The sequence below is a fragment of the Zootoca vivipara genome, chromosome 1 (genome assembly GCF_963506605.1).
Source record: "Zootoca vivipara chromosome 1, rZooViv1.1, whole genome shotgun sequence".
NCBI classification, from domain to species: domain Eukaryota; kingdom Metazoa; phylum Chordata; class Lepidosauria; order Squamata; family Lacertidae; genus Zootoca; species Zootoca vivipara.
Genome location: NC_083276.1, coordinates 81,209,760 through 81,224,114, shown reverse-complemented (window position 1 = coordinate 81,224,114; position 14,355 = coordinate 81,209,760). Strand labels below are relative to the sequence as shown.

The following is a 14,355-nucleotide window of genomic DNA, read 5'->3' as shown; positions in this document are numbered from 1 at the left end:
CAGGAATTGCATAAAGAACACCCTAGCCGCTGAGATAAAGCATGATATAGATGGTTCCCGACTAGGAACAATCTATCCTGTTTTTGTCAGCTGTGCCTTCAGTACTGCTACTCCTGTTTCGTTCCAGTTTGCAGCAGACACACACACACACACACACACACACACACACACACACACTGTGAAATTGTAGCCACAAGTTTCACTGAAAGAATCAAACACTTCTGTCCAAAATATGAATAAATTTGGAAATGGCTTGAATTTGGAAAGTAAACAATGAGAACTTAAAATGGCTATTTCTCACTGTTGATGGTTATAACAAAGCAGAAAAAGTTTGTGGCATAAATGGTCCCATCAATTTGGGGTGGATAAATGTATCAACTTTGGTGCCTTTCAGTTTTTCTGTTTTTCCATTATTAATTTCAGATCTCCACATCTGTTTGCTATTATTAGTTTTGAAGTCCTCATAAGAAGTTGTCAGCTTTCCAGTACACATTCATCCCAATACATATTATTATTATTATTATTATTATTATTATTATTATTATTATACCCCATCCATCTGGCAGGGTTTCCCCAGCTACTCTGGGCGGCTTACAGCACATACAAAATTGTAAAACATTTCAATATCAACCTAGCCATTTATAGGCAGTGTAATAGTCGCTCAGTTTTAATGGATGTAGACATGTCCGTGAACAACCTACTCTAAGAACCTGGTCTCATTCTTGTTAATAGCTGCCCACAGAAGTCTGAACTTCAGTATTAAAGGATATGTTGATCAATTGCACATTCACTATCAGCCAAGTTTGCAACATCCTCCCTGTTTGTTGCAATTCAATTTATCTGTGTTACTTAATTTCCTGCTTGCCCAATGCAGGCTTCTCAGTAATTTTGTCCTCTCTCCTCTTAACCCATAGCAAAACTGATATGCAGGTTTATATGGAGACTGGAAACCAAACTGGAATTATACAGTTCCACTTCCAACCATTCACAACGCACCCAGGCACGAGGCAGCTGATTTTCTGGACTTTTCTGATTCTCTACTTGCTCAGCCTGTTTGGGAATGCTACCATTGTTCTCATTATCTACACCACACATTCTCTTCACACCCCGATGTATTATTTCTTGGCTAACCTGGCATGTCTGGAAATCGCTTATTCTTGTACCATTGCACCCCTCACTCTGGCCCACGTTGCTTCTTCGAGAAAGGTCTCCATCACCTTGGCTGGCTGTGGGACCCAAATGTTCTTCTTTACCTTCCTGGGAAGTATTGACTGTTTCCTGATAGCAATCATGGCATATGACCGCTATGTGGCAATCTGTCACCCGCTCAGCTACACTGTCATCATGAACTGGAGGGTATGTGTGAAAATTGTTGTTGGGACCTTGGCCATGAGTTGCTTCTTTGGCATTCAGCTTTCTATCTTGATATTGACTTTGCCTTTCTGTGCCAATAAGGAAATCAATAATTTTTTCTGCGATGTCCCTGTTGTCATTAAACTGGCTTGCGGCGATACCCATTTCCACCAAACTGTCTTTTTTATTGTCAGCATTGCTGTCCTCGCCATCCCTTTCCTCCTAATCTCTATCTCCTATGCTTTCATTGTGGCTGCTGTCTTGCGGATCAGCTCTGCTGCAGGCAGGCAAAGGGCTTTCTCCACCTGTTCCTCCCACTTAATGGTCGTCCTTCTGCAGTATGGCTCTGGCAGTTTGATATACCTTTGCCCAAGCTCCAGCTACTCACCGGAAGAAGGCCGGGCGGTGTCTGTGGTCTACACCTTTGTCACTCCTGTGCTGAACCCCTTGATCTATAGCATGAGGAACAAAGAGTTAAAGGATGCACTAATCAGAGCCTTAAAAAGAGCTGTGCTGTCCCAGAAAAAATGACAGCGTTGAATTGCAACCAGGGAATGGTACACCGTCTGCTGCCATCTGTTGAAATGGTATGGTGGAACTGAAACCACAGGTCAGTGATGAAAGGATGCATAGGTAGGCTCTATGACTAATCTGCAACTGTGCCTCAAAAGGAACGTTCTTTGCCTGTAGCAGAAGTTGCGCCAGTGCATTGTGTGGCCAATTGACCCGAATGCAGTATTGGTATTCTTGAAGGAAATGAAACAAATGCCTGATTGAAAGCAAGCAGAACAACAGTTACGCTAGTGACGCTGAGTTCTGTTTTGATGGGCAGGAGAACCTGGACAAGTTTCCAGCCACAGAGAGAACTAATACAAGATATTGTGAGGCGACAGAAGGAAAATACTTCAAGAAGAGGCTGGAATGATGTCAGCAAAGGAAGGTAGCAAATGAGGCAGACATTAACCTCAAACAAGACTAGGCAGAAATGCCCGATGGGACTGGCATGGGGATATTGGACCTCGTATTCATCTGGAGACAACTTCAGCCGATGAATTGGACTGATGATTCTGTTTTTTGTTAATAAATGCACATACAGGCATGCTCCCAAAGAGAGTCTATGTTGTTGTTGTTGTTGTTGTTGTTGTTGTTTTGACCTCTGAGCAGAATGGGACAAGGAATGACACTTTCTGTGTGACATTCCAGAGTATAAAAATAAGATCACAAAAATTGTTGATAACTGTTCTAATATACAACACACAAGGTTATAGTAACACAAAAATTCCCTGGTGTTTTGGGGGGAAGTGGGGTGCACTTTCAGGGCAGACACGGAGCACTTCACACTGCACACAATTATACCTACACAAGATGTGATATGAGGACCAATTTTAATGCAATTAGACATATTCATGGATAAGGCAGCAGTGGTGGTGATGACGACATGTGGATGAACCAGAAACATCATTGTCGGTCCATTTAGATCAGGCATCCCCAAACTTCGGCCCTCCAGATGTTTTGAGACTACAATTCCCATCATCCCTGACCACTGGCCCTGTTAGCTAGGGATCATGGGAGTTGTAGGCCAAAACATCTGGAGGGCCGCAGTTTGGGGGTGCCTGATTTAGATGCACCTCCACTGCCCTCCTGTTGAAGTGATTTTCCCCGTATCTGCCCACCCAAAATGACACTAGCAGGTTTTAGCCTCATAGTCTTGGACTCCAACAACCAACAAACCCATCAAGCATTGCCAGTGGTCAGGGTCAAGGGATGGGAGGGGTCATCCAGCAACGACCGGAGGTCCACAGGCTTCCCAGCCCTGCCATAGGACTAGCACTGATATACAAACATTCCTTGGGTGAGTGAGGCTGGGGGTCATACCTAGTAAGGCGTAAACAAGGTCCTATATATGCAGATTAAAACAAAACATGAAAGCAAACTGTCATGTATATATCTAAGCTGTTGCTGAAAGTGCTGTGTTTTTCTAATGGGCAGACTACATTCCGCTTGAGATCTGCTGCAGAGGCCCTGCTAGTAGTTCCAGTTTTGAGCAAAATGTCAGGGTCAATTACCTATTGGCCTTTATAGTGCCTTACCTACTTCGGGGACGACAGAGGACGAGATGGTTTGACTGTGTTCTCGAAGCTACGAACATGAGTTTGGCCAAACTGCGGGAGGCAGTGCAAGACAGGACTGCCTGGCGTGCTATGGTCCATGGGGTCACGAAGAGTCGGACACGACTAAACGACTAAACAACAACAACAACCTACTAATTACCGATGTGATTGATATTTTCATGGGTTTTTCATGTATATGCTTGCCGTAACCTGGTCTAGGTCCTGCAATGAATGATGGGGTGTACACTTTTAAAATAAACGAATCTTGTTCGTGTCAGAGAATGCTCCATGTGTATAGCATCAGTGCCTCTGGAAATGCACTAGAACCACTGGGCAAGGAAAATGAAGAGGGGTTTTGTGGGGGAGGGGAGGGGAACCAATGGACAAAATGTCTTTATAACTGGCCTATAGATCTAATTTACTTTTTCAAAAGCAAAAATGTAGACCTGCAAAAATGTGTAGCTTGTGTGTGTGTGTGTGTGTGTGTGTTCTGTGTCAGTTCCTCACTTACATCTTCACTCCCTCCACATCAATTCAAATTCACACCATCATTCCCAATGCTGCTAGTGAAGTCATCCCATTGCTATCTTGCTTATGACTGTATTTATTTACACATGAATCAATTCCCACGAGGCATCCTGACACATATTAAAAAAATATTAAAAACACACATATAAAAACTGTTAAAACTGTTGCATATATTTAAAAAACTACCGTGCTTTTCCGTATATAACATGCCCCCATGCATAAGACTATAAATAAGTCCCCTATTTGGGGGGACTCAAATTTAAGAAAATGGGGGGAGATGGCCCCGAGTTGTTGAGCTTTTGGGGGGCATGTTATACAGGCTTGTTGAGCTTTTTTTGCTACCAATCACACGTCCGCCCCCCCCCCAACGCACTATCCATGTATATGACGCCTCACCCTTTTGACATTATTTTACAGTTTAAAAAACCCCTCATCTTATACACAGAAAAGTACGGTACTTCTAAAGCCATTATATATCAAAATCACTACAGGTACCAATTGGTACCAGCATGCACTAAGAATATGAGACACCATTTACATTTTTAGTAACTTGCTATCCTGGTGTGAGATGGAATTGTTTTTATTTAAATTTACATCTCACACTTCCTCTCTAGGGAGCCCAGGGTGGCAAACGCATAAATCACAAAATAATTAAAACACCTAAAAACAATTCCAGCGTAGATGCAGACTAAGGCCTGAGCACACACAGCTCTGTATAGTTCGCTAGGCTAGATCCCCAACACAGGCTATCAAAACCCCATGCTCTCATGGCCCTAACACTCTCCCCCTCCTTCTCACTGATCTTTTGGTTTACACCTGCCTTGGAACAGGAGAGAAATTGGCTAGAGCACAAGTGGTGAAAAACCTGAGCTACACTGGGGCAAACGTGGCAGAAAGGCTCCTTGGTTGGTGGAGATGCTCACAAAGAAGTATTTTTGCATGGTGAGAGAACAATTGGTATTGAATATCCTCCCCTCTAATGGAGCAGTGAGTTGACTCCTTGTCTCCCTCCCTCTCTGCTGCCCTTTGTCCTCAGAGAACAGGGACCTCTACTCTTGTTGGCTGCTTGTATGTGATTTACTTTTATGGGGACTTTGATGCATCACTGAGGGACTGGGATTACCTTGCTCCTCTAAGGATCTTGCAAGGTTTATAAAGCCCACAGAGCTAGAGCTCTCTTCTGGAATGGGCAGCGGCATCCAATATCAGCTCGGACAACAGGTTAGTAAGATTATCCCAGCCAGCCAGCCAGTAAAAGCTGTTCTTCCCTTCTCACAATAAAAACAGTTGGGCATACAATTGAAGTAAATCAGGGCCAGAATGGTACTGCTTGCAATTGTCAGAAGAGTTTAGACATCGTGTCGGCTGCGGACATTGAATTACTTGTGAGCAAGAATAATGACCACAACGTTGAGCATTGTTCCAGGCAAATGCTTTCCTAGGAGTGGTGCGAGGTTCTGAATGGGAAAGATTCTGGAACATTTCCTTCTACAGAAATGTTGCGGTTCCTCTTTGTGTAGCAAGAGGTTTAAGCCTAAATGGAAGTTGCTTTTGCCACCTCTATGCAACACTTTCATTGCCTCCTAATGAAGCCAACACTGAAATGATAAATAATGCTCAGTTATTTACATTTGACATTCCTATTTGCAGGTGATGTGGAAGGTGTTTCTAGACTATGGCTGTGCCATAGCATACAATTCCACAGGCACTAGAACTGGAATAGACAACAGAATGCCCTCTAGATGTTGTGGGACTCCAGCTCCCATCTGTCCCGGCCAGCATGGCCAGTGATGAAGGGCAACAGCATCTGAAGGGCACCGTGTTGGCTACCCCAGCGCTAAAAAGACAACTGCTGTCTTTTAAGGTGACATCCAAATGTTATTTTGCAAAGAGGGAGGCTTCCACCTTCCAGTGGAAATGTGGTTTTCTGGGCCATTAAAATGAAAAATGCATGGATACTCGCCACTTGTACTCCAAAATAGTGAGTAGCAGAGGATGGTGTGGCAAATTCTACATTGTCATACTAACAATAGCTTAAACAATAGCAGCAAACACAAAAGTAGTAAGACAGTAGAATTAAAAATAGAAACAATTAAAAACATCGAAACACATAAAGAACATCTAAAAACAAAAGAAAAATATATAACACTAGTGGGCACGATTCAGCAAAAGTTAGTCAATCCTTTTCCCCCCTGATGCTCAGGCAGGAGAGGCGGTGCTTACATTTCCAAAATGACACCATCTCCACTCAAGAAGGAGGAGGTATCAGTAACCTTGGGGGGACAGCAAGATTTTTATTTTTAAAATAAGATTTTATTAAAGCTGTTTCATAATACAATAAGATAAAAGAAAGTAATCCAAATAAAAATAAAAACAGAGAAAGAAAGGGAAGGGGGACCACAAGATTTTGCAGAGGGGAACTAAGGGGAGAAACTTCTCCAACAGTCCAGTGAATACTGGTAGACACAGAATGCTGATTGTTGTGGGTGGCAAACAGAAAATCAAGGTGGTTTTCTGGCTGGAAACCTGAGCAGGACCACTCTACACTGCAACATTTTGTGATGGGTCCCACTTGTCACAACTGCTTCCATTAAAAAAAGAAGAAGAAGATTTGAGTACTTTTGGATGGAGTGTCCATTTAATTTTAATGGAGTAAAACCACAGGAACTCTGGCATGCAATTGTTTTGCAATCCTTAGCTCAGTAAAGCAAAAACAATATACAGTGCCAGTGTAAAGGCTATTTATTGTTTATCTAATTTTGTACTGGAAGCAATACAAAATACAAGCGACACAGCATGCAATCTAAGCATCTGATTCTAAACACATTTCTCTGGAAATTCCATTGATTTCAATGGAACTACCTTCTACAGAAAGTCCGCAAATAAAATTAACAAGGCAACAGCATAGGGAGAGATGGGTTTCGTAAAAGATTTAGTGAAGATAGTTCAGGGAACTGCTAACTGATAGTGGAAGGAGCAGGAAAAGTGAAGCTGCAGTGGTCTATGGAAGGATTGCCAAAAGATGTGCTTGCAGCATGTGAAATGCTTTACAGTCCTGAAGTTTAAACTTACTCATTATTTGCAGAAGCATGAACTGAAATGCCTTCTAGATTATGCCTGTGCTGTACAATTTCACGCAAGCCAGAAAAGAGGATATTGACAAGCTGGAACGTGTGCTGAGGAGGGCAACCAAGATGATCAGAGGTCTGGAAAGCAAATCTTATGAGGAATGGTTGAGGGAATTGGGAATGCTTAGCCTGGGAAAGAGGAGACGGAGAGGAGATATAATAGCTGTCTTCAAATATCTAAAGGGCTATCACATGGAAGATGGAGCGAGCTTGTTTTCTCCTGCTCCAGAGACTAACTAGGACCCAAACCAATGGTTTCAAGAAAAGAGATTCTGATGAAACATCAGGAAGAACTTTCCGATGGTAAGAGCTGTTCAACAGTAGAATGGATTCTGTCAGAAGGTGATCTTTAAGCAGAGATTGGGTGGCCATTTGTCCTGGATTCTTTAGTTGAGATCCCTGCATTGCAGGTAGTGGGACTACATGACTCTTGATGTCCCTTCCAACTCTACAATTCTATGACTCCATGATTCTAAGACAGCAGTTGTCTTGGAAGACAACACGGAGATCTTTATTTGCAAAAGGGGGGAGTCTGCCCTCCAGTGGCAGCTTGGTTTATTGTACAGGTACATGTTTAGAAATTGACATCTTGGTGGCGATATCACATTCTCCGTTATCAGCCTCTCTCTTTTTATCTCGTGCCAGGTCATATGTACCAATTCCTATGGAGAGTGAAAACCACACTAGCCTGACACATTTCTACTTCCACCCCTTCTCAACAGTCCCAGAGATTCAGCTGTTGCTTTTCTGGACTTTTCTGGTCTTGTACCTACTCAGCCTTTTGGGAAACTCTGCGGTTGTGTTCATTGTTCGTACAGAGCGCTCCCTCCACACTCCCATGTATTTCTTCTTGGCTAACCTGGCAGCCCTGGAGATTGCTTACTCCTGTGTCATTGCCCCACTCACCCTGGCCAACCTCCTCTCTGTCTCAAAAGCCTCCATCTCTTTGGCAGGATGTGGCACACAGATGTTCTTCTTTATCTTCTTGGGAGGTGGCGACTGCGTCCTGCTATCTGTTATGGCATACGATCGCTATGTGGCAATCTGCCACCCACTGCGCTACACTACCATAATGAACTGGAGGGTGTGTGTGAGTCTTGTAGCTGGGACGCTAGGCATGAGCTGCCTGTTTGGCATTCAGCTCTCCATCCTGATACTGCGCCTTCCATTCTGTGGCAATAAGGAGATTGACCATTTCTTCTGTGACTTCCCTGCTGTCCTGAAGCTCGCATGCAGCGACACCCATATCCATCAGACTGCCCTCTTTATTATCAGTGCCGTAATACTGACTGCCCCTTTCCTTCTAGTTTGTGTCTCCTATGCCTTCATTGTGGCAGCCATCTTGCGCATCCGCTCTGCCTCAGGTAGGCAGCGGGCTTTCTCCACCTGCTCCTCCCATTTAATGGTAGTTCTTCTGCAGTATGGCTGTGGCAGTTTGATATACCTGCGTCCCAGCTCCAGCTACTCACCAGAGGAAGGTCGAGTGGTGTCTGTGGTCTACACCTTTGTCACTCCTGTGCTGAACCCCTTGATCTATAGCATGAGGAACAAAGAGTTAAAGAACGCACTCAGTAGAACACTAAGGAAGGAAGTGATGTCCCAGTGAGAGCCTTGGATATTCTAATGTGTTTCACACTGTGGTTGGAATTCACAATATAAGCAGCCAAACACACATCGGTTTTTATGTGGCTGAGGACCTATTTGCACATGCACATAAATCACTAAATGTTTTGCTTATTAAACATTCATCCTAGTTTGTTTTCAGGGACATTAGACAACCTTGGTTGTTAAATGAGCATTTGTGCCGATTTGTTTGTGGGGAAGTTAGATGAAGTTGCATCCAGGCAAGTGTTCTCCCCACATTTCACTTCCCTTATTGTAAAAAAAAGGCTGATCTTTTGGGGAAGCAGGTTTGTTGTGCATGACCTTGCAATCCGTTATAATTGCATGACCTGAGTTTGCCAGTATGTGATGGAATTCTAGCCCAAACTAGCAAGATCCTGGAAATACCCTCAAGTCATAGGTCGAACCATGGGCACTGGTGCAAATTAGTGCATTTGAGGTGTCACGATAGTTCTGTCTACAGAGGCTGACCTTTGGTTTCTGAACTCTGTTCTTCATATTGCCGTCATCAACATGGTAAATATGAAAAGACTTTTCTATTTGTAGCAGAAAGTGGACTGCTTCTCCTCTTTGTTTGCCATCACATAGTGGAACTGAAACACTTAATTGGAGAAGAAACTGAGCACATGCTTGAAAACCAGCCATCTAAAAGTGAAACAGATATTGTTGCCTAATGTTGTCGGAAGGTCCAATGCATATACTTCCTTTAACTGGCATAAAGAATGTTAGTGTCTGCTGAAAGGAGTAGTCTTAAGCTTATTGATTTACAAGGGACTTAGGGTTAATTCCTACCGTAATACAGTGATATAAACTGAGATTTCTATTTTTTTAAAGTCCAAAACTCTTTCAAAACTTGACATGATCTATTTTTGACACATACATCCCCATGGGTGAGATGGATAAAATCTGAGCCCAGAGGAAGACAACGGACGTGGTCTCTGCCTCCCATTCTGTTCCATGTTCTGGACCTCAGCTTCGACTCTCTCTCAGCCCTGGACACAGCAGCAGGCCTTTCTTTCTTTCCTGCCCTAAGGGCATCCTCACGGAAAAGTGGCATTCGGTAGCTGATATTGAAAGTGACATTAAACGGAAGGAAATTGTTGTCTGATTTACTGTGTTGTTCATGTGCTACTGTATGCCCTTTTCTTTGCTGCTCTACATCAGGCAGTAAAATGTATTGGGCTGGCTTTGGAGCCAGGTGGCTACTCCGGCCCTTCCTCTAGCACACCATACATTTAAAGCACTATAACTGGTACACCAAACAGCAAATCTTATCACATTTAAGTCTGTTAAAACATTCATTTTGAGTTGGTTATGCACACTCACCCAAAGCTTTCTTGTTGCTTGCTAATGTCAGGTTTGCTGTTTCTCCACATCTTAAATTTTGGGATGACTGCAGATTTTTTTAAACTGTACATGTGGCATTCAATTAGGCACTGTCCAAGTTAGAATATTGTAGATCTCAGTAGATGCAGAGAACTGGCTCAGTTGGTACCTGGAAAGGGGTGAGGAACACCTTTCAGTATAAGAATAAGCACACATGAGGAGGGATGGAGGTTAGAATTATCCACTTTTCCCCAGGCAAGTCTATTGACCATTTTAACACCTTTATGATACAGTAAATCCAGCAGGTGGAGCTTTTCATGATATGCAGATACAACGATGAGTGGGAACTTCACCTGCTGAATATGTCTTTATATGAATTTTCAAAAGGTGGTGTTTGATAGTGGCTATAAACATGAGCTGGGGAGACAAAGGTTCAAATCTCACCTTAATAGCAAACATTAGGTAGCCACAAGAAGTCTCCAGCCCACATGTTCATTATGAGAACTCTGGCATGCCTGACAAGATTGTCATAAAGATTACTGAGATTTTGGGCAGAAAGCATTCTGAAATCTCAAAAAAAAGCAGTATACATGTTTCCTATTAATACTCTCAAAAAGCTACGGGGAAGATGGCAATATCGCTGCTGAAATGATCAGCAGTGAAATAGTTACCATCACAGACAGCTAAAATGGCATCTTTACTCAAAAGTTATACAAGGTATTTGTCAGTCAGCGATGGAATGTTGAGCTTCTGGATTCCACGATTCTTTCTTGGCTCTGTGAAAGGAGTGCCACCTAACACAATGGCTGTCTTCTTTATACAAACTTTATAGACTTCCAAGGATTCTATAGGGCTTCTTTTCTTAAAAGTAGATGGGTACTCCCTCATCCTGGTTGAAAATATAAGAGATTGTGAAATACAAACCAGGAAATGTTTGTTCAGAGAATTCAGAACACCATGTGCTTCAAATAAAATTCTCTTCAAACATAGAAAACTTTTAAAAAATGTAGGCCATTATTTTAATGGTGAGATTGATAGCTTTAATCAGTCAGTCCTTGAAGTGAGCACATCTTTGAATAAAAGCCCATCTGATCATCCCACACATCGACCTCCAAAATCATAGTTTCCTTACTTTTACTCAAGGAAGGGTTAATTGTGTGTGAGAGAATGAGGTATCCCATAAAAGTTAACTATTTGTTGTCTTGCAATGTGGCTATATAGCACAGGGATTGCCAGCTGAAAGCATGTGAATCTGCCTCCCAAAGTACATTTGCCTGTCATCTCGACCAGATTTTAATCAAGGTGTGGTTAAAAAGAATGGCCTCATAAGAACGATTTGATCCCTGATTATACCACTGTCCATTCCTGCTGTAAGGAATAGGAATATCAGTGTGAGAAGTTCCGAGGAGACTTTCAGCCTCAAATGGGAAGTTACCAGACAGGATGTTATGAAGAAATTCTGCACTGGGTTGCTATTTATAGACTTATCCACAAGAAGCAATTTATGTTCCCACTTAGCCATACAAATGCTCCATGACGTGTATCATTATTATCCCCATTTTACAGGGAAAGTACTGAACCCTAGAGAATGTACCTTGCTGACACTTGGACCCAGGTCTCCCGAGTTTGGGGACATCTTGACACTAGCCATAGTTTATACTGAGGGATGCCAATGTGGCACCTTCTAGATGTTTCTGGAATGGAACTCACATCACATTGTTTTATTTCATATACTGTCATTTACATATTCTTTTTTGCGACTTATTGCACAGTATGGCTTCATTAGAGAGGAACAATCTACCTGGTGCAAGCCCCATTGCCTATATTCTTTTATCTTTCTCAATTTCCCCCAGATCAGTACAACTCTGTTCCATCCCACCTTTCCTGTGAATAGGGATCAGCACAAAATGCTTATGTGATTCATAGCTGCCAAGTTTTCCCTTTTCTCGCGAGGAAGCCTATTCAGCATAAGGGAAAATCCCTTTAAAATAGGGATAACTTGGCAGCTATGATGTGATTATCTCCAGTTACACCTAAGCTAAAACTGAAATCTTGTCAACTGCTTTTCAGAGGTATCTGCAGAAGAATCTTGATGCTTGATTTCTACATACTGTTGTTATTTAGCATCATCATATAATTACAGTAATTTGCACGTTTCCTGAGACTTGTAAGCGTCCTGATTTATTTATCAAGGCCTCAAGGCAAATTATTTGCATACTGTGTAATTGTTTGTCTAAGAATTTTCAGCTTTCTAACAATTTCCCCAGCCTGGCAGTCCCAACAGAGTTTAATTTTTCAGTGTGGAGGATGGGTGAGTGAATAATGAATTTTGTAACAGTAGATGTACAGCAGTGCAACAGCAACATAACATGGGGTCATAGTCATTTCAGCAGAGGAATAGTCTTTAAGGAACAGTGGGCTGCTCCTGGACCTTGTCTGCTAGCATCTCTGTGCATTGTGATTACCACCAGGGCAAGTTTGCATGATCTGTTGTATTACAGTAACAAGGATTATTCTCCCTTGCCTCTATTTTAGTTTATACACTTAAAAGGCTGAAGAAAGCCAAAATGTATTATATCTCATTTCTCTACCAAAGAGCACCATTTCATTATTACAGCAACCCTGTAAGGTAGGGAATGCGAAAGATTAGTGTGTTGTGGAAGGCAAACCAGGGAGCTTTCTGACTTGTATTTCCAAGTCCAATACTGTACTCCCTTTAACTGGAAGTGGGCCTCCAATTTCCACTATCCCTGGCCACTGTCCTTGCAGGCTAGAACTGATGGGAGATGGAAATTGGAGGGTGTTTGGAGTGCCACAAGTTTGCCACCCTGCCTTCAACAACCCCATCTATTCTCCCCTGCTATTCTTTATGCCTGGACTGGAGCTCTCTTTCCAAAAGTGCCTTATACCCATCAACGCATGTGAAACAAAACAAATGTTGCTGCTGCATTTTTGCACCCTTTTCAACTTCCTCCTCTGGTCTCTATCCTTTTGGACAGCTAGCTCTACAGCGGGGTTTCCCAAACTTGGGTCTCCAGGTGTTTTTGGACTACAGTTCCCATCATCCCTGAACACTGGTCCTGCTAGCTAGGGATGATGGGAGTCCCAAAACAGCGGGAGACCCAAGTTTGGGAAACCCTGCTCTACTAGAAAGGGACCTTCTTAAGCTACTCTGGTAAAATAAATAAAAAACCAAAGAAAGCATACAGCCCCTTGGTCCTGTATACCTGACGGAGCGTCTCCACCCCCATCGTTCAGCCCAGACACTGAGAGCCAGCGCTGAGAGCCTTCTGGCGGTTCCTTCATTGCGAGAAGTGAGGTTACAGGGAACCAGACAGAGGGCCTTCTCGGTAGTGGCACCCGTCCTGTGGAACACCCTTCCAACAGATGTCAAGGAAATAAGCAGCTATCCTATTTTCAAAAGACATCTGAAGGCAGTCCTGTTTAGGGAAGTTTTTAATATTTAATGCTGTATTGTTTTAATACTCAATTGGGAGCTGCCCAGTGTGGCTGGGGAGACTCAGCCAGACGGGCGGGGTACAAATAATAAATTGTTGTTGTTGTTGTTATATTAAAATACAATAGTTCATCAAATATTAAAAGCTTTCCTAAACAGGGCTGCCTTTAGATGTCTTCTAAAAGTCAGATAGTTGTTTATTTTCTTGACATCTGATGGAAGGGCATTCCACAGGGTGGGCGCCACAACGGGGAAGGCCCTCTGCCTGGTTCCCTGTAGCTTTGCTTCTGGCAGCGAGGGAACCGCCAGAAGGCCCTCGCGCTGGACCTCAGTGTCTGGGCTGAACGATGGGGGTGGAGACGCTCCTTTAGGTATACAATACTGGGCTGAGGCCGATTAGGGCTTTCAAGGTCAGCACCAACACTCTGAATTGTGCTCGGAAACATATTGGGAGCCAATGTAGGTCTCGATGGCCGCTCCCAGTCCCTAGTCTAGCTGCCGCATTCTGGATTAGTTGCAGTTTCCGAGTCACCTTCAAAGGTAGCCCCACGTAGAGCGCATTGCAGTAGTCCAAGCGGGAGATAACACCACTCTGGCGAGACAATCTGCGGGCAGGTAGGGTCTCAGCCTGCGTACCAAATGAAACTGACATGTAGAAAACGTAACCTGAAAAAAGAGACATTGCACATACTTTTGTAAACCAATAAATCTTTAATTAAAAATATGTTAAAAACAAACGAGGGTGTGCGACCATGTCTCTTTAAGAGCGATTTCTGCCCAGGTAAAAGTGGGCGGCGCCTCTGCTCTCGTTCCCTCCCCTCTTGCCTCC

The 14,355-nt window shown here is 43.1% G+C and overlaps 2 protein-coding genes across 2 annotated transcripts; both read left to right on the top strand.

The window, feature by feature from the left end:
• Positions 1 to 936: 936 nt before the first annotated feature.
• LOC118090297 (olfactory receptor 10V1-like) lies at positions 937 to 1,884 on the top strand. Its single transcript, XM_035125927.1, has one exon. It carries the CDS (start codon positions 937 to 939, stop codon positions 1,882 to 1,884), a length of 948 nt encoding a protein of 315 aa, XP_034981818.1.
• Positions 1,885 to 7,784: 5,900 nt separating this feature from the next.
• On the top strand, positions 7,785 to 8,726 carry LOC118079727 (olfactory receptor 10V1-like). Its single transcript, XM_035104262.1, has one exon. The coding sequence runs from the start codon at positions 7,785 to 7,787 to the stop codon at positions 8,724 to 8,726; it is 942 nt and encodes a 313-aa protein (XP_034960153.1).
• The last annotated feature ends 5,629 nt before the right edge of the window (positions 8,727 to 14,355 follow it).